The following is a 23682-nucleotide window of genomic DNA, read 5'->3' on the forward strand; positions in this document are numbered from 1 at the left end:
TTTGATCAGCCAACAAGGAACTACCAAAGTGCTCCATTTACAAGTTAAAATATGCTTTATACAAACTTGTGGATGCACCTTAAGCCAAATACAATTACATACAAATAGGCACAATGGCACAAAGAAAGAGCACATTTTGCTCAAACAACATAAATACAGATCATGAAGACCAGCAGAGGCTGACTTGTGTGAGGTGAAAGAACAATAAGAATTACATTTTTGAAGTTTTTAAACCTATCAAAACTGAGCTTTTCTTTCCAGAAGAGAAGCACCGGGTGACATTATCACAGCAACCATGAGCCAATATGATTATCATTCATCTACTAACACAAAATTGTAAGATAGGAAGTGGGAGTTTGTTACCAGTTGTGGAGTTGGGCAGTAATGCTTTTCACCACTGGGTGGTATTCAGTGTGCAGCATATGCTTCTTTGCCTTCTCTGAACCTGATTTCTCCACCCACTCCTTGTATATGTCTTTCACCACTGGGTTCTCAAAAGGATCTCTAATTATAACCTGTGGCAACATAAACACCACCCCCATCCATTTATATACAAACGGAAACGCAGGATGGTGAATCTTCACACCTTTTACAGACAAAACAATATGAATGTGACATCATATAACCAGAACAAACAAAAAGATTCTATCGAAAGACGTTCCAGATTCGGTATTGAAACGATAAACAATAAATCCTACATGAATGTACTTACATTTTCCTCATAAGCAGCTTCTAATAATTCAATCAAACCCTTTGGAGATTGTCCAGGCTTGGGTTTAATTTGGCCCCCTCCATTTAGACAACCTATTATTTTAACAACAATGATATTAAATGATCAAGATCTAACATTCATATAACTTAGTTTTGTCACATTTCTTCAGATTATTAAGCAGAAACCCACCTGAAGGGCAGGCCATAATCTCTAGAAAATGGTACTCGCATTTTCCTGTTTTTATTTTTCTGACAACGTTTTGTAGATTTCGGAATCCATAGCATAGTGCAAACTTCAATAGGGTCTTCCCTTCCACCTACATTTGGACAGAGATATGCATAAGATAACAATTCGTTAACAGGGACTAAAAGGAGAGGAAACAAAAAGATTGGATAAAAAAATCATATTCGATATGACCCATAACTTCAACAATGGTTTGAACGGCAAGAGGTTTTAACGATGCAATTCACAATATGCATAACTAGTGGAATAATTTTAAATATTAACCAATATTCTAACAATACTTTCATTAGAAAAACAATTACAGATCACTGATGGAATGAAAAAGGGGGGAAAAAGCAAACTCCGGCGAAGCTGGAGCTTATGTTTTCATCTGTTTCATACAAAACTACACAAGAATCATCTTAAAAGTTATGCTTGGACCCCTTGCCAGCAATGCTTGGTACTTTGGAAATACTCAATTACTGATAAACTCCTCAATGCCTGTAAGGTCCCACATCGTTTGAAGAGGAGAACGAAACATTCCTTATAAGGATGTGAAAACCTCTCCCTAGTAGACACGTTTTAAAACCTTGAGAGGAAGCCTAGAAGGAAAAGTCCAAAGAGGACAATACCTGCTAGCAGTGAGCTTGAACTGTTACAATGCCGTGGATTTTAGTATGCATAAAAACATTTAAAAAAGATATTAACTTACCTCTAGAGTGAGCTCCTGGAAATCTGAATTTCGAATGGATTTGAATTCCAAAGGGCCTTCAATTTCTTTTCCAAAGAGTACCTTTGCAGCATGCCTAAAAATTGTTTCTGCATAACCACCAGAACTTCCATGAACTCCAAACAGATGCCCTTCTTCATTGACATTTGTCAGTCTGTAGAAAGATAGCCAAGCATGACAGCCTTGGATAAATTTGGTGACTAAACTGTATAAAAGCTTTAAAAAGTCCTTTAGTCTTACATTCTATCCAAGGGGGATTCTTCAAGATTCTTAAAGTCGACCTCTTTCAACTGCAAGCATCGACAAATAGAAAGAAGACGTTTCTGGGAAGCCAAAACTTGAAGACATACTAACATAAGAATTTCAAGGCGAGACAAAATTGAACCTGTATCAGTTCTAGAACTTCACCAGAAGTCAGTACTGAATCTACTTCTGTAATTCTGGGGGCCTCATTCTCCCTAGTTTTGTTCACTGAGTCCAACTGAAAAACAAAGTCCTCCCTAGCTGCCTCCAGTTTCTTATCATAACAGGGCATTATAGTAACATGGTAAACATCATCTGATCTGTCAAATAAACATGAACCATAGATTTCAAAAAAGAAAAAGAAATGATTGAAATTTTAAGTATTCGAATACGACGCTACGGTGATTGCAAAAACAATCTCTCTACAGTGGCTTTCTATAAGGAACTTGGAAGCATTGTTTAAGAACTTTGAATATTTGGATATAACATGTCCGTATATCCATCCCAATAGTTGGCTATATAAAATATAAAGAAAATCCCAATATGAAACAAACAAAATAGTCTCTGCTTTCCATGCCATCCTAAGTAAATCTATTCATGCCATGACAACAGTAACCATATTTTATAGCCGAAATATAAGCACTTCTCTCCACTGTAAATACTAAGCTTCACATACCACCACAATTTCGAAACAACTACATCAGAAAGATCATGAATAATAGAAATACAGTAGTTACCTAATACCCAATTTTTGGCATATATGATGCTTGACTATTGATCCAATCATTTGCTGAGGACTCTTCACTGATGAAATGTAAGGCAAAATGTACGATCCATGTTGCTTCTCAGCATAGCATATCCATCCTGAAATCGGAAGAGATGTGTAGGTTTGAGAAGAAAAGATGGTCTACATTGAAAAAGAAGTTAAATGTCAGTTTGAACGAAAATTGTGGTCTTAAATATATAAAAACATTGATAAAACACTGATGCCAACAGGTATCCCAAAAAGTATTGAAATCAAATAAACTCGTAAAAATTACCTCAAATCACAATAAAATTAAAGAAATTCATTATAGACATTTTGACTGTATATTTCTTGACATGCCATTAACATTTCCACAAGATTTCACTAAAAAGGTATGAGCCCTCATATCAATGTCTATCCTCCAACTGAAGAAAATGACGAGCATGTAGATGAAAACTTGGTTCCATGTGCACATCTAATAAATGGAGTAAGGTTTCAAATCATATGGGGCCATAATTCCAGTCAGTTAAGTCTGAAAATTGGACTAGGTGATAAGCTTTAACATGTTACAAACGACCTAGAGTTCGCGCTGAAGCTGTTGCTTCAGTTGGACAAATTCAACGATTCAATTTGGTTAGTTCATCAGTTCAAATAAGTTTAGCGGTTCAATTCGGTTGGCTTGGTACAATCATGTTTGGTTAGATCAATTTGGTCAGCCACTTTTGTTTGGTTCAATTTAAAGGTCAGTTTGCTTCAATTTCCCTCGTTTAAGCTAAAATTACTTTGGATAAGATTGTTTTAGGTTGTTTTTAGGAGTTGACTAAGTATTTGCTTGCTAAATGGATTTGGAGCGGAGCAAGCTATCTACCGCTATTTGGATTGAGGTAAGTGATTTTCTTATTGAATGCTTTAGTGATAGTCAGATATGCATGTATTTTGTTTGTTCTGTGATTGTTGTGATGGTTGTGCAAACATAAAAATGTTATCTTCAAATGTTTATGAGACCTCTTAGATGTATTGAACGACATGGATAGAAAATACACAGGACTCTCACTTGCATCTCATGGAGTTCGTTTAAAACATTAATGGTTATGATAGGCATCCCTTACATACACTCACTAGAGAAGATCTAGCCGTGGGGGGTAGAAAGGGAAATGGAAGGACATCACGGAATTGATTAGTAGGGTGTGCTAATGTAAAACCCTATAACTACCTATTAGGAAGGGGAGTAATTATGAGATAGAGATGTATAGCCATTTTCTTAGTTTCTTTTAGGGAGAGAAGAGAAGCTCTAGATTACGTCCTTGTACCATGTGTTCATGAGATGTTTATTGTTGAAAGTAAGTGTCAAAGTTAGAGCATTNAAAAAAAAAAAAAAAAAAAAAAAAAAAAAAAAAAAAAGGGCTCCAATGATTAAAATAAGTCCTAGCGAGTAATTATGAAAAGACCTTATCACACCGAAACCAAAAAAGAAACATAAAATAAGGACCAAACATCGCTATAAGATCTCTCCCGTAAAGTTAGAGCATTCATGTAAATAACCTTTATGCTAAGTTAAATTTATTATACTTTTTTATAACATAATATGAAAATAAGAGCCTCCATTCAGAAAATTTGTGTAAAATGTCGCCTGATCTGTAGGCGGAAACGAATTGTGGTAATTTGTTCCAATCCGAGAAATAAACAAAGACAAGGATAATCTTTATAAAAAAAGGACCCCTAAAGGCCACCCACGATATACACATAAAAAGAAATTAAAGGATCGGGTTAACTAGATCTGGTCACTTTTAGGGCCTTCTCTTGGTGTATTTTACCAAGTTGTAATCTTTAGTTGTAATAATTATATGAATATTATCAACTGCACAAGTTTCATCCGGATTAATATCCCACAAGGGGATTTACACTCGGATTTTCCTAGGTATTCAGAGATTCCGCTGTTCTCCTCTCACAGATTACAAAACTATGGGCGTTGAAAATGATAATTTATTTCTCACCCACCAAACTCTACAATGCACTGTTATTATAACACTGTCAGTTTTTAGTTGCAGAAAACTTGGCAAGTTGAAAACTACAGCTCTCAAAACCACCCAAACTGACCAATTTACAACCAAATTAAATAGGAGAAATGAAAATATCCATACTAACTCTATGCTACCAGAAAAGAAAAGAGGATTAATCCTCAACCACACCAGATAATTTGGAAAAGAAAGTGTGGATTGTACAATTATCATCCAAGTACAGTAGCTAAAAGACCAAAAAGTATACCTGGGCATGCTGATGAGATCATAGGAACGGATGACTTGCATTTTTCTCCATTGACCGACTGGCTTTGTCGGTACCTTGCTATAAACTCCTTACAAGCTTCAATTAAGGTTAAATCTCTGCTGCAACTTGTATCAAATATAGCTTTTACTCCCATGGACTTCAAAAATGTCGTGAGTTTCTTAAAAACCTGACCAATGCAAAACACTATATGTAGTTATTGCCTTCATAGATATAAGCATTTCGAGCATTGTAATTACATAAATAAACTTAAAAATTCACCACCCAATCACGTTAAAAGATTTTCCTCGTGACCCTTGCCAACGAATAAAACTCATGATAATCATGGGAAATTATATAAGCAGAAAACTCAAATTTTACCTTTAGAGGGGAGATACCAAAATGTACAGCGAGTGAGGCTCTAGATTGGGGAGATAATGAGACAATTACAACCTTTCCATTATCTATGTTGGAAAGAAATTCATCTAAACTTTGCTTCTCCAGCATCACTGTCTCTGCCGATGTTACACAACCACTACAATTATGCATAATTAGGTCTATTACACACCGTCGCGAGGGAAAGATAGGAAGTACAAGGCAAATTAAAGAGCAAGAATCCATATTCAATTAGATATTCCAACTCAATACTATGAAATCAGGGAGTTCCAAAGCTCAGTTTTCATAAGTTATCTGATAAGTGGTTTATCAGAAATGTCAAAGCTGTTCAAATACATCACCTTGTATTCAAAAGGTTCCAGAAATTCCATTTTATCCAGATACATAGAGTAAAAGCAACTTATATCAAATTGAAAACCCAGTTTAAAGTTTAGACCATCAAACCAGTTAGATCCTTAAGAAAGTAGTTCACAATAGCGATTGTTTTAGTAAAAATTACCTGCATGCTAAGCAATCCTTCAGTGAAATTTTAACTGGCTCTGCTTTCAATTGCTTCTTAGAAGCCGAAACCTAGATAATATACGCAGAAATGAAGGGGAGAAACACACACAAAAAAGTAAAGAGAATCAATAAATGGAAAATTTATGAAAGAACCACTCAGTTTTTAAGCGTGGTAATTCCTACAGATTACTCAAAACCAACGGCACAAAATTCATCAACGACAGGCACATCAAATGGACAAAGTACCTCAACTTTATCCGCCTTCGTGGTCGTGGCTTTAAGCCCCTTGAGAGAAACAACACAAGCCTGAGAAGGCGCTATGAAATCATTCAGATCGCTAATCCTCAATGTTGCCGAGAATTTCTCAGACATCTCCTACTTGCCCAATTCCAAATCAAGAACTAACGAAATGAATAAAACAGAACCCAATAAATAGCCACACAAAAAAGAAAGAAGAATCAAAACTTGAAGGAAACTTCCCGAAATGAATTAGGGTTTCAAGGCACGCAAAACCCTGAAAAGATAAGGATAGAGATAAGAACAAACTGAAGCCGATCAGTCAGAGTCAGAACCGATGACCTTACCAGAAACTTGGAACGGCCTAATCACTGGAAGCTAATAGAAATGATCCCAAGCAGAGCGACAGGAGAAGGGTTTTAGGGGAAAATATAGGAAAGAGAAAAGACGGCGGATATGGACGTGTCGGAGAACGGCGGATGATGGGGCTGTAATGAGAGGGTATTGAAGGGCAGAGCAGGGTCCCGGTCCCGGTCCCGGCGCCGGCGATGAGGAGAAACGGCAAAACGGAACAAAGAGAGGAATTGCGTGACACAGAGTGACGGCGATCGGAATCGGTCCACGACGAGGATCTGCGATGGCAACGGAGAGCTCCAGAATTGGTGGAGAATCTTTATAGTTTTACACCAGAATTATTTTGAACGCTCTCCATGTGGAAACCAATTTTGATTCTTTCACCTTCAAAAATATTGGGAATTTGCCAAAATTAGGACAAAATAAATTAATAGTTTTCAACTTTTTTTTTTTAATATATTATATATAATTTAAAAAAATATATCTATAAAATTTTTAAAATAACATTAACACCTGCTTATCTTATTAAAAAAAAATAATAATTATGTCACATATATGAACAAAAAATGTCTATTTACACCTCATAAATTATCTCTAAATTTTTTTAGCTATATGATTTTTTATTTTATAGGACAAAGGGTATGAAATTACTATATTATCCTTTCTTAAAAGATCCCTACTTATAACACCTCAATTCCAACTATGATTAATTTTTCGATTTTTCCTTCCAAGTTCGAACTTTTCGCCCACTAGTTGAATACATATCACATTCTGAGTAGACCAACGTGTCTCACATCTGGTGGTGACACATCATCTGAATCCAACTCGAGGCTCAACTCAGCATCTGCAATCTGATTCGCCTCCTTTACCTGTTCTAACCAGGAGGCATGTATCCACATGCACCACGATCATGCAGGGAGCACAAATGTCCCCTTAGGCATGTTTGTACGCATGCATAGCTGCGCACGTGGGGAGCCCTTCAGACGCATGAGTGCCACTTTTTTACCCGTTAGACCTCTATTTAGACTATTTTTCATCCCAATTTTAATGCTAACCATAATTTTACTTGAAATAGGTCCAGGAAATTTGGAGCTTCCAACGAGCGAAAATGCAAGCTCGAAGACGCATGGTTCATCCCGATAAGTAGTCACATAAACTTTAGGCAAGTAATACTTGTAGTGATTGATAAGAGGTACTAGCATGGGAGCATGTTTTGGTGGTTAGAATATGCATATTTATGACTCTAATGGGCAATTTTAGTTAAGTGAACATTGTACTTTATGAAAAATTACGAAAATGCCCCTTGGATGAAAATTTAAGTTGCATGTCTATTTTAATATTTTCGGTTGTGTTAGAATGGAGGATGAAATATTATGATATGTGCTCCAGGGTGATTGATGGATGTTGTCTCCCAGTTGAGCTTACTTGTATGTTTCTAAGTTATGAATTATGTGTTTCGGTGTTTGATTGAAATATCTCTCTAATAAGTATGTAAAAAGGTTTTTAATACGTTCCTCGTCCTTAAGGTGATCAATAAGAATATCTCCTAAATAAAGCATGCTTGAACCAAGCTAAATTTAGGGCGCTAGAGATAGAGTCGTCTTTGAGTCGACCTAGGTCAATACGTTTCTATTAGATTGAGCAACATAGAATTGTAAGCAATGATTAAAGGTATAGATCTAAGAGCACCCAATGGTGTAAGCCTCAAACATCATGAAAATGAAAGACGGGATTTAAACTGCCTAGACGCCCAAATAACCTAGTAGACCTCTACGACAAGGATGACTTAGAAAGCCTAACAGGCTTATTGGTAGTAGGAACAAGAATAGAGAAATTAGAATCTCTAAGGTAATTTGAGTTACTATTGCGTGTGGGAACGAATCAAAGCTGACGTCGCGATTCCATAAACTTGTCTTAAAGATGAATTTTAGACCACATAGGTAGCTAACTCTTCTATTGTGTGCAGACATGGATCAAGGCTGATGTCGTGACTCTGTAAACCAGTCTCAAGGAGAGGGTTGAGATTATACAGGTAGTTACTTTAAGGTGAGAGCTTCTATTGTGTCTAGAAACGGATCAATGTTGAAGTTACGACTTGTTAAATTGGTCTCGAAGAGTGATTTGGTACTATACAAATAGTTATTTCAAGGTGAGTGTTTCAATTATGTGTAGAAACGGACCAAGGCAGACGTCGTGATTTCGTAGACTGGTCTCGAAGAGAGATTTGAGGCTATATAGATAGTCATTTCGAGGTGAATGTTTCTTTTGTGTGTAAAAATAGATCAAGGTTGACACTGCAATTTTATAAATGAGTCATAAAGATGGACTTGGGACTAGGTAGAGGTTGTTGGTTCAGGTTAGTTGTTCCTAGAATTTCGAGGCATCCGAGATGATTCGATAGGAGTAGAGACTAGACACGAATTTCTTAAAGCCTAAGTAAAGCCCGTAGATATCTACTAAGAATGAGATGAGAGCGGTTGCTTTATTAAGTATTTTTATACTCACCCCGATAAGAAATCACCCTAAGGAAAAGTAAAATTAGGAATAAAAATAAATAAAAATCAAATTGAAAAGAAACCCAAAAGCTTAAATCTCTCGTGCCAAATGATAAGAAATCACTAAATAAAAAAAAATGATCATGTAAAATTTTATTGATTCTAAACATGCAATCTAAACAACGTATAATTGTAAAGAAATTTAGCTTTTTAATAAAGACACCATACTCTTCTTTAGCGNGTAGTTTAGGTTGCATGTAGAATCATTCAAGCTCGACATGATCAATCTTGCTTGTGGAGTGATTCGAATCTCAAACAAGTGTTTGAGATATTTGATCAACAAGAATCATTCAAGCTAGACATGATCGATCTTGCTTGTGGAGTGATTCGAATCTCAAACAAGTGTTCTTGGCTTGAGATATTCGATCAACTAGGTAATCCGAATCTTACTTCCCTTGTAGTGATTTCCTTATCATTGGTATCAGAGCCCTTGGGCTCATTTCCACTTATCATTGCATGATTTAGATATCTTGGTTCATATCACACTCCTTTTCCCTTTTTTTTTTAGATATTCACATGCAACCGGTCAAGGTGGGAGAGCATTTGATTGCTGGAACGTCAAAAGGACGAATTGATCATCACCAATTGTAGAAATCCAATGAGTGTGTGAAATCTCGATATTTCGGGGCAATTTTTCTAATTTTCATGTTTCTGAGCGGGGATTTTTTCTATTTTAAAATTTTAGGGTCATTTTCGGGTCCTTGGATATTAAAATATATTATTTAATTTTAAAAAAATTCTCCCAAAATTCTTATAAATAGGACTCTTGGTTGAGCTAAAGAGACATTCATACACATCATGATCTATAGAAAATTGGATAATTTTCTCTATGTTTTTCTCTCTTAGTCCCTTGTGGATTTCTTCCGAGAGGATCATATAAACCTTTGGTGTTGTATTCGAGTCATAGTAAGGAAGACTCTGTGTTTAGGATTATTAAGACGAGTAGTCTTACATTGGCTAATTTAGAGTAAGATCATGAGTTTACAGGTAAGGAACACTATCTTCATTCGTATAAGGTCTTTTGGGCAAACTAAAAGCAAAGACATGAGAGATTATGCTCAAAATGGACAATATTTTGGAGGTTCGTGGATTCCTAACATGATATCACAGTCATTTGCTTAACTTAGTTGCATGCCAATAGAATTCTTAAGTGTCGAACAAAGAGTGTACTACTCTTTAAGTGTAACAAAAGATATACTACCCTTTATTCGAGAGCTCTTGAGAGCTCTCGAGAGCCCTCCAAGGAGTACTTTGTTCAAGAGAATTATCTAACTAAGAGGAAGGTCCCAATGCCGATGCTAATGCAAACGTCAATGCCAATTACGGTTTCGAGATTCAACTTTCTGATTTCTTTCGCCACATCCCGGACGAAGATTCTCACTTGGTCATTCTTATTCCCAAAGCCTGCACATCCCTCAACGTCCTCTATGTTAACATTTTTTTTTTTTATTTCCCAATACTCTTGATTATTGATTATTGAAGAACACAAAATTCAAGAAAGGGAGAGGGGAGTTAATATCTCAAAGATCTTTATATCCATAAAGAACCTTCAACAGTGTATTATGGATCTAAATTCCTAACCTAACAAATATGATAAATGAAGAATACCCAATTTTGAGCCAGATTATCAGCTTGAGCTATACGAATCAAATTGTCACAAATAAAAGTTTATCCTCAACTTATAACTTTATTTCTGAACGATGCACCATAGTTTTTTAAGAGAATTAAGTACCTGAACATACATTTCCTTTAACCAGAATCACAGAAAATCCTAACATTTCCTAGCAGAAACATGGAGTGTCCATCAGGATCAGGATATGGAGGTCTGATGGTTATTGATGAACTTGAAAAGCCTACCATCTTGGGTTATTCTTGCTCTTGCCACCATTGTAAAGGCGGAAGAGACTGAAAGCTGAAATGCAAGACAGCGCCACCATGCTCAGACTAACCACCACCGCGCTTGCAAGTCCTTCCCCAACTTGGTTGCAGAACTTTTTGTACAGATCGCATATCTTCATCCACTGCAACTCCGGCTGCCCCAACTTCCCAATCACTGCTGATTGGGCGGCCGATGCCACTGCTGCCACCGTGACATATGCCATGATCTGGACAAGTAACTTTACTTGTCAAACTGGAATGTTACTCATCCTTATATTCTTAAGAACTCTCGTAATAAGCTTATGCTCAAAGTGGACAATATCATATCATTGTGGAGTTTGTATGCACTAGAGAGCAACGTGCAGATAATCTAACCAAGGCCCTAGCAAGGATTATGTTTGCAGAGATGGGGGAATTGTTGGGAGTGAAAAATCTCGAACAAAATCAAGTTTGCAGAAGAGATTGTGAGCTAATAAACTTGAGCTAGTTGAACCAGTAACTAACTTATATAGTAACTTTAGTAGAATGGTTAGTAGACTTAGTAGAACACATTATTAACTTATGGAGTAACCTTAGGGAGAATGGTCAGTAGACTTGTTACTAACTTGTTCAGCTCATGTTTATTAGCTCATATAATTTATGAACAGCAAGTTATATTGGTCGATAAACAAGTATATGGACCAGAGTTTTAAGATATTATTTTCATTGAAAAGAAAATTTTAAGATCAGAACTAATCTTGTTTGGAAGTGCCACCATGATGTGCACGAATTTTTTTTACTCTGTTTGGAGTTGACCACAAATAATTCATGATAATTTAACTAAAAAGGACTTTCTACAAGGTTTAACCGCAAAGGGGCAATAATAAAACTTCTGGAAGTATCAGGACTAAAGTAATTTAAACTATGGTTGAAATCTATGGAGTAAAAAACTTGTGATTTAACCAAAACTAAACGACAACACGTAAAAATGTATGGACAAATGGCAAGATATCATAGAACAGAGGTTGGTAGAACCAAAGTTTACTGGAAACTTGCATTTATTCAGGTTATAGCCATATAAGAAGTGATGTTCCCCTTAGTCCATGATAATGGAATCTTTAGTCAATCACAATCCAAGTCATGAATCGATTAATCATGGTCAGAATCAAAGATTACTCGCAGCAGAAGAGATAAGAAACAAGCAAAAGCATACAAAGAACATTATTCCTGTGTAAAATGGTCATCAAGTTTATTCAGTGAAAATAGCAAAAAGGGTTAAAAAGTTTGGACTTCCAAAGGGAATTTCCCAGGTCTATATAGTTTACCTGATCGCCAGAGAAAATGATCCAAGCTAAAGGCTTGCTGAAGAGCACAGTCCCTCTCACCATGTTTACCACACATCTTAGTCCTTGTACCAAAGAGTAAGCTGCAGCTATTGCATTTGCTACCACCAAAAACCTGTGTTATATCTTAGTATCAGAGAAGCAAGAGGAAGCTCTGTAATAATTTTGTGCTAATTTTTTAGCCTACAAGGGAAAATCATCATTCTTAATCTTGTTCAATTTAGGGTTTGAGTTTAGTAATAGTTTAATTTGTAACACCAGAATCTAACAAACAAACATATTTCGATCGCTGGGTCAAATCCAACAAAAAGGCTAGTAACTGTAAATGGGCAGGACCAATATCATCTAAAAAGTTTGTAGTAGTTAATAGGTAGGACCAAACTCGGACCAAGTACAGAAACAAAATACACTGTTACTGTCAGGCTCAAACATACAAACAAAGAGATGGAAAGAGAGACAGAGAGAGAGAGAGATTACACAAGAGCTTTCATGTCCGTGAATTTGGCCCTCTTTCGAATGGAAAAGATATATTTAACTTCAGTATCAGTCCCCACAAGAACAGCAGCAAGAACTCCAAGGCCACATATCACAAACCTCAACACCAACTCAACCACTCTCACCCTCTTATCAAACACCTTCAAATTCGAGCTATGATACACAGGGACATTCCCAGGGCTAATACCAACGCCAGAGTAGCTCATTTTCTCAACCCCAACGCCCAAATCAAGAGAGAGAAACACTAACTTAAAAAAAAAACGCCTCAATTTTCAGTCAGACATTTCATCAAACACTTGTGGGGCATGCACAAAGGCACCCTTCTTATAAGCCGCTCTGCACCAGCGCCAATTAAATACGTGACAACAAACGGGTAAAATTCAATAATATCTCATATAAGGTAGCGAAAATGGCAGCCAAGTTAGCAAAATGAAGACGAGTGGCGAAAACAGAGATTCTGGAAGCGGGTTTATTAAAGATTTTACAGATGAAGGCACCTCATGCTGCGAAATAAAGGCGGGGTTTAATGGAGTCGATCTCAATCTGGTTCGGCATTGAATGACATTACACGGAGGTATTTGTAGAGAGTGAATTTAATGGGTTTTCTTAATGGTTTTCATTTCTAGGAAGAAGAAGCTTTCTAGTCCCGAGAAAGCGTGGCGACAGATAAGGTGGGGACGCCGACACTTTTATAGCTGAAATATCACCTTAATTTAATACAATTTTCAACATTTTCAATATACCTTAAAATTCACATTTAATTATAAATTAATAAAATTCTCAATAATTAATCAAACCAAATAATTCATTTTAATATTTAATATTTTAAATTATAGAGAATAAATTAAAAAATTTCAAAAAAAAAAAAAAAAAGGTAAAATTTCTCAAATTTTAAGGTTTTTTTTTCTTAATATTTAATTTATTACTCGATTCTTAATTTTTTTTTAAATCTTAATTCTTAATTTTGTGTCTTGTTTATATAATCATCATATTTTTAAATTATTAAATTTATTAAATATAAAATTAAAAAAACATCTTAATTTTTTATTTTGTGTCTTGTGGTACATAATCATCCTATTTTTAAATTATTAAATTTATTAAATATAAAATTAAAAAATATCTTAATTTTTAATTGTGTGGCTAGTTGTATATAATCATATTTTTAACTTATTAAATTTATTAAATATAAAATCTTAATTTTTAATTTTGTGTCATAATCATTATTTTTTGAAATTATTAAATTTATTAAATATAAAATTAAAAAGCATCATAATTGGGGTATATAATCATCATATTTTAAAATTATTAAATTAATAAAACTGTGTTTAATGGATCTATAATTTATTTTAAACTTCAAAAGCTTTCTAAATTAATATATTTAATTAATTAAAATGTGATTTATTTCTTTAAACCCTTGAGCTACAAAAATTGTAAATGTTTTTAACGTATTAATTATATTTAATTTGAAATTAAAAAAATGGGGTTAAAATTGACTACTCATATTTGAGAATTAAAATTATTTATGTTTTTTGAAAACTACGAACATCAATAAATCTTCATCACCAATCCTCTTTATTAATATAGTCGGTGGCGATAAAATTTGTTATTTATTTAATTTCATTTCATTTTTCTTGTTCATGTACTCTAAATATAAAATGTATTTATTTATTTATTTTCAAAATAGTGTGCATAGAAAGCTAGAAAGCCAACAAGTAGTTAATAATAATAATAATAATTATTATTATTGTGATATCCGAAGAGAAACAAAATACCCTCGAGGGAAACCCTGAAAAGGAAAGTCCAAAAAGTACAACATCTACTAATGATGAGCTTGGGTCGTTACAGTTGATATCAGAACTCGACACCAGGCAATGTGCTAGCGAGGAGGTTGTTCCCTGAAGGGGTTAGACATGAGGCGATATGCCAGTAAGGATGCTGACCCCGAAAGGGGGTGGATTTGGTGGGGATCCCACATCGATTGGAGAAAGGAGCGAGTGCCGGCAAGAACGTTGGGCCCTAAAGGGGGGTGGATTGTGATATGTTCTCTAAAGGGGGTAGACATTAGGCGGTGTGCCAATAAGGACGCAGGGCCCCGAAGGGGGTGGATTTGGTGGGGATTCCACATCTCTTGGAGAAAGGAACGAGTACCGGCGAGAACGCTAGGCCCTGAAGGGGGTGGATTGTGATATGTTCCCTAAAGGGGGTAGACATGAAGCGGTGTGCCAATAAGGATGCAGGGCCCTGAAGGGAGTGGATTTGGTGGGGATTCCACATCTCTTGGAGAAAGGAACGAGTACCGGCGAGAACATTGGACCCTGAAGGGGAGTAGACATGAGGTGGTGTACCAATAAGAACGCAAGGCCCCGAAGGGGGGTAGATTTGGTGCGGATTCTACATCTCTTGGAGAAAGGAACAAGTGTCCGCGAGAACGCTGGGCCCTGAAAGGGGTGGATTGTGATATCCCACATTGGTTGAGGAGGAGAACCCCTTGAGGGAAAGCCCCGAGAGGGAAAACAAAACAACAATAATTTTTTCCTTAAACTCCGGTATTGTTTTGTTGTAGTGAGATCCCACATCGGTTCCAAAGAAAAACAAAGTATTTTTTTTAAAAGGGTGTGAAAACCTCTCCCTAACAGACACGTTGTAAAAATCGTAAAGCCAACGACAATACATAACAGGCGAAAACGAACAATATCTACTAATTCAAATTCACACGAATCTCGACATTATAAGTATAATAAGTGGATGATATTGGTTAGGGGAGGAATGATTAAATTTGGGATGAATTTTAAAAGCATTCACATTGTTGTTGGTAGGCCATTGTATGCGGTAGGTAAAATGACTCAATTGGTCACCCTTCACATGATGTAATCAAAATTAATTATGTTAATATGGTAATTTCCTCTTCTATTCTTTTTCATTTCTAATTAAAGCAATGATCAAGTTTATTCTTTTAAGTTTCTTCCCTAAAGTCTTTGTTGTTTTTATAGGTTACGAGTCAAGGAAATGGGCCCTTCGTTTTCTAATTTTCATATAAAGGACAAGACGTGTATAAACACCCGTGGTCTTCCATGAATGGAATGTGTTTCTAAGCTTATGAATGTGACATGTATACTCAATCAATGCACTATTTCCACACATATTTTTGCCTTGGGATTTGGTAAGAGTTTGTCATTTGCTTTGCTTTACTCATTTATGGGTATGGAATAATGTGAAAATAACTTTTTAAGAAACCATCTTTTATAAGACAAAAAAAAATCATTTGAAGAAAAAAAATGGCAAAATCGGGATTTGAGGTAAAATTTCAATATATAAATATTGAAGAAATAAACCGAGAGGAGAAAGTGAGAACAAAACGAGATAGTATTGGATCAATACCCGTTCTTGGGATCACTCAACAATGCACATACTCGATCATCATGAACACAAAAAATAGGAGAGAGAAAATACAAGAGGAATGTTGGCTAAAGGTTGGAGGCTTTGCATTTTCAATTTGTACCGTATCAATTGAGGCTTTGCACAACCTCAATATTCCAACATCAACACAAAATGTTTGCTGGATTTCTTGCACCCTCTATCTTCTCCAAATACATCACCATCTTCCACTAATTTTCGAGTGAAATGGTATCGCATTTTGTGTTTTGTCTTTGAATGATAGACTGGGTTTCTCGCCAACTGCATGACACTCTAACTATCTACTTGAAGAATCTTCTTGCAGTGCTTCTTGCCTAATCTTCTAGATAGTCTGTCATCCATATTATCTCATTTCCAACTTCAGCCATTGCCATGTACTCAGCCTCAGCAAATGAAAGATCAAGCATTTCTGAAGCCTAGACATCCCATCATCCGTAGCTTGCTCCAACTTAATTGTATCCTCCAACTGTAGGGCTTCATCAAGGGGCTTTCGCTCCCCTTCATCAGTCACCAACCGATAGTGTAAAGAATGTAATACCTATCTAGTACTCTAGATGATCTTTTCAACACCTACTCAGATGTCACTTGCTCTGCTTCTAGTTCGTCAGCAACAGTCTCAAAAGTTTCTTGAGTATCTGCTACAACATCACTAGATGAATCTTTCAGGAACTCAACCTCAACTTCCACTTGCTTCCGCTACAACAGCACTAGGTGAATCTTTCAGCAACTCAACCTCAACTCCCACTTGCTTCATCTCTGATTCCTCAGCAACAGTGATATGAATCCAACAACTGATCACTTCCATGTAGCAGAACGAGCAATTACAAGAAGCAATACAAAGAAGATTCAAGTATCAAATCAAGAAAATAATGGAGTGGCTGACATTGGAAAGTGATTAGAAGACTTACCATTGGAACTACCAATTAAGACAATTTATGAATTGCCTTATTTTCTTCAATTTATATTTAATAGCATTTATTAATAGTTGGTATGAATGCCTTATTTTCTTCCATTTATATTTAATAGCATTTATTAATAGTTGGTATGAATGCCTTATTTTCTTCAATTTGTATTTAATTGCATTTATTAGTGATTTGTAGCTAATGGCTAAACCTTATTATGTTAGGGTTATCTTTTGGGCCTATTTAAAGGCATGTAATATTCATGTTTGGACGATTTGTTGAATACAGAAACNGTGAATCTTTCAGCAACTCAACCTCAACTCCCACTTGCTTCATCTCTGATTCCTCAGCAACAGTGATATGAATCCAACAACTGATCACTTCCATGTAGCAGAACGAGCAATTACAAGAAGCAATACAAAGAAGATTCAAGTATCAAATCAAGAAAATAATGGAGTGGCTGACATTGGAAAGTGATTAGAAGACTTACCATTGGAACTACCAATTAAGACAATTTATGAATTGCCTTATTTTCTTCAATTTATATTTAATAGCATTTATTAATAGTTGGTATGAATGCCTTATTTTCTTCCATTTATATTTAATAGCATTTATTAATAGTTGGTATGAATGCCTTATTTTCTTCAATTTGTATTTAATTGCATTTATTAGTGATTTGTAGCTAATGGCTAAACCTTATTATGTTAGGGTTATCTTTTGGGCCTATTTAAAGGCATGTAATATTCATGTTTGGACGATTTGTTGAATACAGAAACAAAAACCTTTGTGTTTTCTTGATACCTTTTGGTGTTATTCTTTTTCAGATTTTGCTTTAGGTTTGATGTTTAAACCGATTCACTGAATTAGGTTTGATCAAGCTAATTCTGGAGTGAATTGTCTTGGTATCTAAGAGTGACCATCATAGATTCCAAGTTCGTAAGAACTCTACCTTGGTGGAAACCCTAGCTTGCAAGACTCCTAGGAGTATTCCAACTATGTAGAAGTTCATCAACATTCCACAAGATCTTCCTTACTATGACTCGAACACAAGGTCAAGGCTTGTGGGAGCCCTGTGGAAAGAAAATCCCAAAGGGATTTGAGAAGAAGAAAGAGTTTCGAGAATTCTCTAGAGATGTAATTTCATTCTCCAAAGAAAGTGGGAGAGATTGATGTGTTTTGGCTCAACCCGAAGGTTCTATTTCTAAGGACTCTTAGGTAATCTTTGTCAAATAATATATTTGCATATTTAATATATTAGAATATAATACCTTATACAAATCATATTTAGATATCGTAAGATATCCTAATATATAATTAATTAATTTGAATCTCATTCAAATTTCAAATATATATTTATTTAATGTATCAAAATACATTAATTGATCTGAAGGGAATGAACTCTTCGTCCACACACCGCATAAGCATTGTGAACCATTTTGATTTTTATTAAGAACTAATACAAAACAATAAATAGGAGAGTAAAAACTAGTAGAAACTCTAGCTTGAAGAATTCCAACCATGCACTAAGGCTCGTGGGAGCTTCTTGAAAGAAAATCCAACCATGCACCAAGCTTGTGGAGATTCTTGAAAGAAAATCTCAAAGGAATTGGAGATTAAGAGTTTCGAGAATTCTAGATGTAATTTTATTCTCCATAGAAAGTTAGAGAGATTCGTATGTCTTTGACTCAACTCGAGAGTCCTATTTATAGAGACTCTTGGATAATATTTGTCAAATAATATATTTTCATATCTAATATATTAAAAAATAATATCTTATACAAATCATATTTAAATATTATAAGATATCCTAATATATATTTAACTAATTTGAATCTCATTCAAATTTTAACTATATTTTTATTTATTGTGTCAAATACAATAAATATATTTTTCATTTAATATATATTAATTTGAATTTTTCAAAATAATATATTTTTCTCCATTTATATTTATTTCAACCCTTCAAATTAAATATATTTTCTCTATTTATATAATATTTTTAATATATTAAATATTAATTTAACCTTTCAAATTTATGGAACATTTTAGCGTTACTATCAGTTAGGAAGGAGACCTTATGAACCTACAATTATAAGCTCCAATGATACAAAATTAATTAATTAAACTTTTTAATTAATCAATTTACATTCATTAATTATAGGTCACTCCACTGTAGACCTAGAGTTACACTCTTATGCACTACAGGACAAGTTATGTTCATTGATATAATCATTACAAGCAAGTCGATCATTCACGAGTTATTCATAATTACAGTTGGAACAAAAGTCTGTTTTACCTATGTAATTACATCTTACACTTTAAGTACCATTGATTCTCTATGAACAATTTGTTTATGATCCAATCATAAACCAAGTCACTCTCGGGCCAATGAGAGGGTGGGGCCCCATTGTTCAAGTCTCGAAATCAGTACTTAAGAGAAAACTCATCTACTCTCCATATAGAGAGAGAAGTGAATTCCATCTCATGATATTATATTCCAACTCCCTATTTGGTCAAGTCCCCAAAATGGTAGGCATATTGAATCGGCAAAAGAGTCATTCTCACCCAGGTAAATTAAAGGATAAGCCCTCACAGGCAAGAGTTCATAACTCACTCAAGATTAAGATCGAGTCGCATATGATCCTCATATAAAATATTAATCTTCTCAATTAATGGATTTATAAAGAGAGATTAAATATTTCTTGGTCCAGTCTTATATAAACTCATTGTATAGGATACCCTCACTTACATGTCTCCACATGAATGATTTGGATCAAATCATTTGTAACGATTACAAGGTGGGCCGTATAAATAGTGTTAACAGGATAAGGCACCCAACCTTATCCATATAGACTTTTAGGTTATTACTTGAATATGCTTCTCTTGCATGTCAACTGCATATTGTTCAAAAGTACATTAATAACCTTGGATTTTCATACCATGAATAACCATTAAATTACGAATAAAATAATAAAATTTTAGTTTAAAAAACTAAATAATTAATTACTGGACTTTAGGGCAAAAATCCTAATAAGATCATGATAAGAACTCAAAGTCAAGAACAAAACTAAGAGGCTAAGTACTTCCAATAAAAACTAGAACAAGACAAGAAAGAGTGTGGTACCCTAGCATATCAAGGACACGATTAAGAGCCTACAAGTAGGCTATTTATTGAGTCTTATATTCGTTCCTTATTTTTTATTTTTTTTTCAAGTAATAAGGAGCTAATCGAGGTCGGGACCGGACTCTAGAGTAGGTGTCATAGACAAGTCTCACCCGTCATCCTCAACCCTGTTGTTTTAAAATGTTTTGTGTCTATTCCTTCCTTTGTGTTTTAATTGTTATGTTGTGTTTTAAATGCTTATGTATAAAATTTATTTTGATATAATATAAATATAATGTATACTATGTTTTAAATTCTCTTTGTTTTATTTCACGAAAAAATTACAAGTCTTTTTGGAGTCATCAAGTCAGCCCGGTCCTTATAATAAGGATTCATTCTAGATTGCCAAATGCATCCTGGATCAATGCTATAAATACAGCAGCCTACTTGATCAATAGAGGATCGTCAGTACCCTTGGGTTTCAAGTTGACAGAAGAGGTATGGACAAGAAAAGAACTCAAGTACTCTCACTTGAAAACTTTTGGTTGCCTTACATATGTTCGTGTTGATCCAGAGAAGAGTGACAAGCTTGATGTTGTGGCAGTGAAGTGCTACTTCATAGACTATGATTTTGACATGTTTGGGCACAAGTTTTGAGATGTCAAGAACAAAAGAATCTTGAGACATTGTGACATGACTTTTGATGAAAATGTCTTGTACAAGGACAAAAAGAAGAAAAGTTCCAGGACAACGAAGCAAGTGGAGTTGAGGTTGAGTTTCAAAAAAATTTACCTAGTGATGTTGTAGCAGATACTCAAGAAACTCTTGAGACGGTTGCTAAGAAACCAGAGGTAGAGCAGGTGTTGAGAAGATAATCCAAAACTATCGGAGTACCAGATAGGTGTTTACCTTCGTTACACTATTTGTTATTGACTCATAAATGAGAACTAGAGTTCTTTAATGAGGACTTACAGTTAGAGGATACAACCAAGTGGGAGCAAACCATGGATGATGGGGTGAGTTGAATGTCTAGGCTTCAGAATTGTGTTGCTTCTTCATCTACTAAGGCTGAGTATGTGGCAATAGCTGAAGCTTGAAATGAGATGATATGGATGACATACTATCTAGAAAAATTCGGCAAGAAGTAGTACGAGAAGATTCTTTATACAGATAGTCAGAGTGCCATACAGTTGGTGAAAAATCCAGCCTATCATTCAAAGATAAAACACATTAGAAAGTGATGTCATTTCACTCGCAGGTTAGTGGAAGAAAATGATATGTGTTTGGAGAAGATAAATGGTGCAAAGAATCCGGCAGACATGTTGACAAAACGGGTTGATGTTGGAAAAGTAAGGTTGTGCAAAGTCTTAATTGGTATGGTGCAGATGTTGATTGGAGAATGAAATACGAGAATTATTGGGTTAGGGAGTTTGTTGGTTATTTATACCTTACTTAAGGGTTATCATTAGAAGCTATATTTGGTAAAACTCTATATAGATAATTATATTTATATAGTTATATCGGGTAAAATTATATTTAGTAAACGGAGTGATTTATATATATTATATAGGTAGTGATCTCTTGTTGTTCATCCCTGAATTCTTTAATATAAACTTTTAGCCAATATTTTTCTTGCATTTTTCTCTCTCCTATTCTTATGTTCATCTAGATCGAGTGTGTGTTGTTGTCGATCCTAACACACCTCCACTAAGCTTGACAAGGAGGAAAAAGATAAATTTGTGGACACTAAATCTTATCGAGGTATGATTCGATCTCTACTTTATTTAACTGCTAGTAGTCCCGATATCATATTTAGTGTTTGTCTTTGTGATAAATTTTAATATTGTCTTAAAGGAATCTTATTTGCTTGAGACTATTTATTTACGGTTGTGGTATCCTAGAAATGTTGAGTTGCAGGAGGATTTTGTTCGCAGCTTACTTGACCCTAAAAGTACGTAACTAAAAGCAAAATTTGTTGTCTTATCTTCCACCAAAGTTGTTCTATGGATGAAACAGTCTCTTCGAGATTTTAAATTAAAGTTTGATAATGTGTCTATATTTTGTGATAACACGAGGACTATTACTTTGACCAAAAATCTTATTCATTATTGTAGGATTAAGCATATTGATATTAAGTATCACTTTATTACAAAGCATGTATTATTTTTTCATTTTGTGAGCTTTAGTGACAATACAACCCTAATCTTCAGACCAAAGATCCAAGTTTTTGTTGAGGTAAGAACATTAAATTAATGAAAATAACACCTCGTTATACAAAATTCAGATCAACCAAGAGATAAAGCTAGAATTAGATTATCTCTTAAGATCAAAGGACAAAGATCTAGAAACAAGATTTGGAACCTTGTTCTAAATAGAATCACACCACAATTGAAACATGATCAAGGCTTGATTGAATTGCTCAGATATAATCTATCACAAGAATTGCTTATTGAATTGCTCAGATACAATCTATCACAAGAATTGCTTAAAACTTAGAAATGACAAGGATGATGCTCAAATTTCAAGGGTGAAAGTCTCAATTTGAGATGATATGAACTAAGAGACATCAATCATACTTTATGTTTCAATGAAGATGTGAAGAAAATATGATTGAAATTATCAAAAGATATTTCAATTCATGCCACATTGAATGTAACGACTGATCTTCGAAAATACCGAATCACGGGTGATATGAACTGAGAGACATCAATCATACAATATACTTCAATGAAGATGTGAAGAAAAGGTTGTCAAAATTATCAAAATATGTTTCAATTCATGCTACATTGAAGAAGAATAAAGTTTGATTGTTGTAAATTTTGGGTGGGTTATAATTTAGAGTAATTTAGAGTTATTGTATTTTAAGACTTTTTATTTAATTTCGGTTACATTTACATAATGGCTAATTATGGCCATAAAGTATGAATGTTACAACTATTGGAATACCTTTAGTAGTTTCATTTTTGAGGCTATATAAAGCCATGTATGTTGTATTTGTAAGGAGGACTTGGAAAATATAGAAAGAAGCATTTGTGCTTTTCTTTAGCCAATGGCTAAGTTTCTTTGCAATTCTATGTAGTTTAGATTGCATGTAGAATCATTCAAGCTCGACATGATCAATCTTGCTTGTGGAGTGATTCGAATCTCAAACAAGTGTTTGAGATATTTGATCAACAAGAGTCATTCAAGCTAGACATGATCGATCTTGCTTGTGGAGTGATTCGAATCTCAATCAAGTGTTCTTGCCTTGAGATATTCGATCAACAAGGTAATCCGAATCTTATTCCCCTTGTAGTTGATTCCTTATCTTATCATTTGGTATCAGAGCTTCAGGCTCAAGATCGGATATATGTTTCCTTTGCGTTTCTTTTCAATTTGATTTTTATTTATTTTCATCTTTTTAGTTTTTAATCGACCCAGAGTTCAAAATTCAATCTTTGCTCTATTTAAAATTTTGAGAGGTGAGAATGAGAGCTTCATTTGTGTAAATGAGTGCAAAAAGAGTGGCCTAAAATTCCTTGAGCATATACTCTTGAGAGAGTGTTGTGAGGTCCGTCGTATTTCCATAACTTATTTTTTGCAGCAAAGTTACACAAATAGATTCGAGGACG

At 34.7% G+C, this 23682-nt stretch overlaps 2 protein-coding genes across 6 annotated transcripts; both read right to left on the minus strand.

The window, feature by feature from the left end:
* On the minus strand, positions 1-6801 carry LOC111802112 (protein NAR1-like). 5 transcript variants are annotated; one of them, XM_023686366.1, is made up of 12 exons: positions 6396-6799; positions 6058-6325; positions 5810-5880; positions 5296-5449; positions 4918-5104; positions 2645-2771; positions 2050-2227; positions 1905-1954; positions 1647-1818; positions 902-1028; positions 713-804; positions 1-515 (listed from the first exon to the last, which is right to left on the minus strand). In XM_023686366.1, exons 2-12 carry the CDS (start codon positions 6181-6183, stop codon positions 360-362), a joined length of 1440 nt encoding a protein of 479 aa, XP_023542134.1. In that variant the 5' UTR covers positions 6184-6325; positions 6396-6799; the 3' UTR covers positions 1-359. The 5 variants fall into 5 exon arrangements, 4 of the variants coding, with proteins under 4 accessions (XP_023542134.1, XP_023542136.1, XP_023542135.1 ...); XM_023686368.1 differs by having other exon boundaries at positions 6058-6212; positions 6391-6799; XM_023686367.1 differs by having other exon boundaries at positions 6058-6212; positions 6396-6798.
* A 3807-nt stretch (positions 6802-10608) lies between these two features.
* LOC111802749 (CASP-like protein 2B1) lies at positions 10609-13299 on the minus strand. Its single transcript, XM_023687231.1, has 3 exons — positions 12635-13299; positions 12140-12272; positions 10609-11062 (listed from the first exon to the last, which is right to left on the minus strand). The coding sequence occupies exons 1-3, from the start codon at positions 12856-12858 to the stop codon at positions 10811-10813; spliced, it is 609 nt and encodes a 202-aa protein (XP_023542999.1). The 5' UTR covers positions 12859-13299; the 3' UTR covers positions 10609-10810.
* Between the last annotated feature and the right edge of the window lie 10383 nt (positions 13300-23682).

The sequence above is a fragment of the Cucurbita pepo genome, chromosome LG09 (genome assembly GCF_002806865.2).
Source record: "Cucurbita pepo subsp. pepo cultivar mu-cu-16 chromosome LG09, ASM280686v2, whole genome shotgun sequence".
NCBI classification, from domain to species: Eukaryota; Viridiplantae; Streptophyta; class Magnoliopsida; order Cucurbitales; family Cucurbitaceae; genus Cucurbita; species Cucurbita pepo.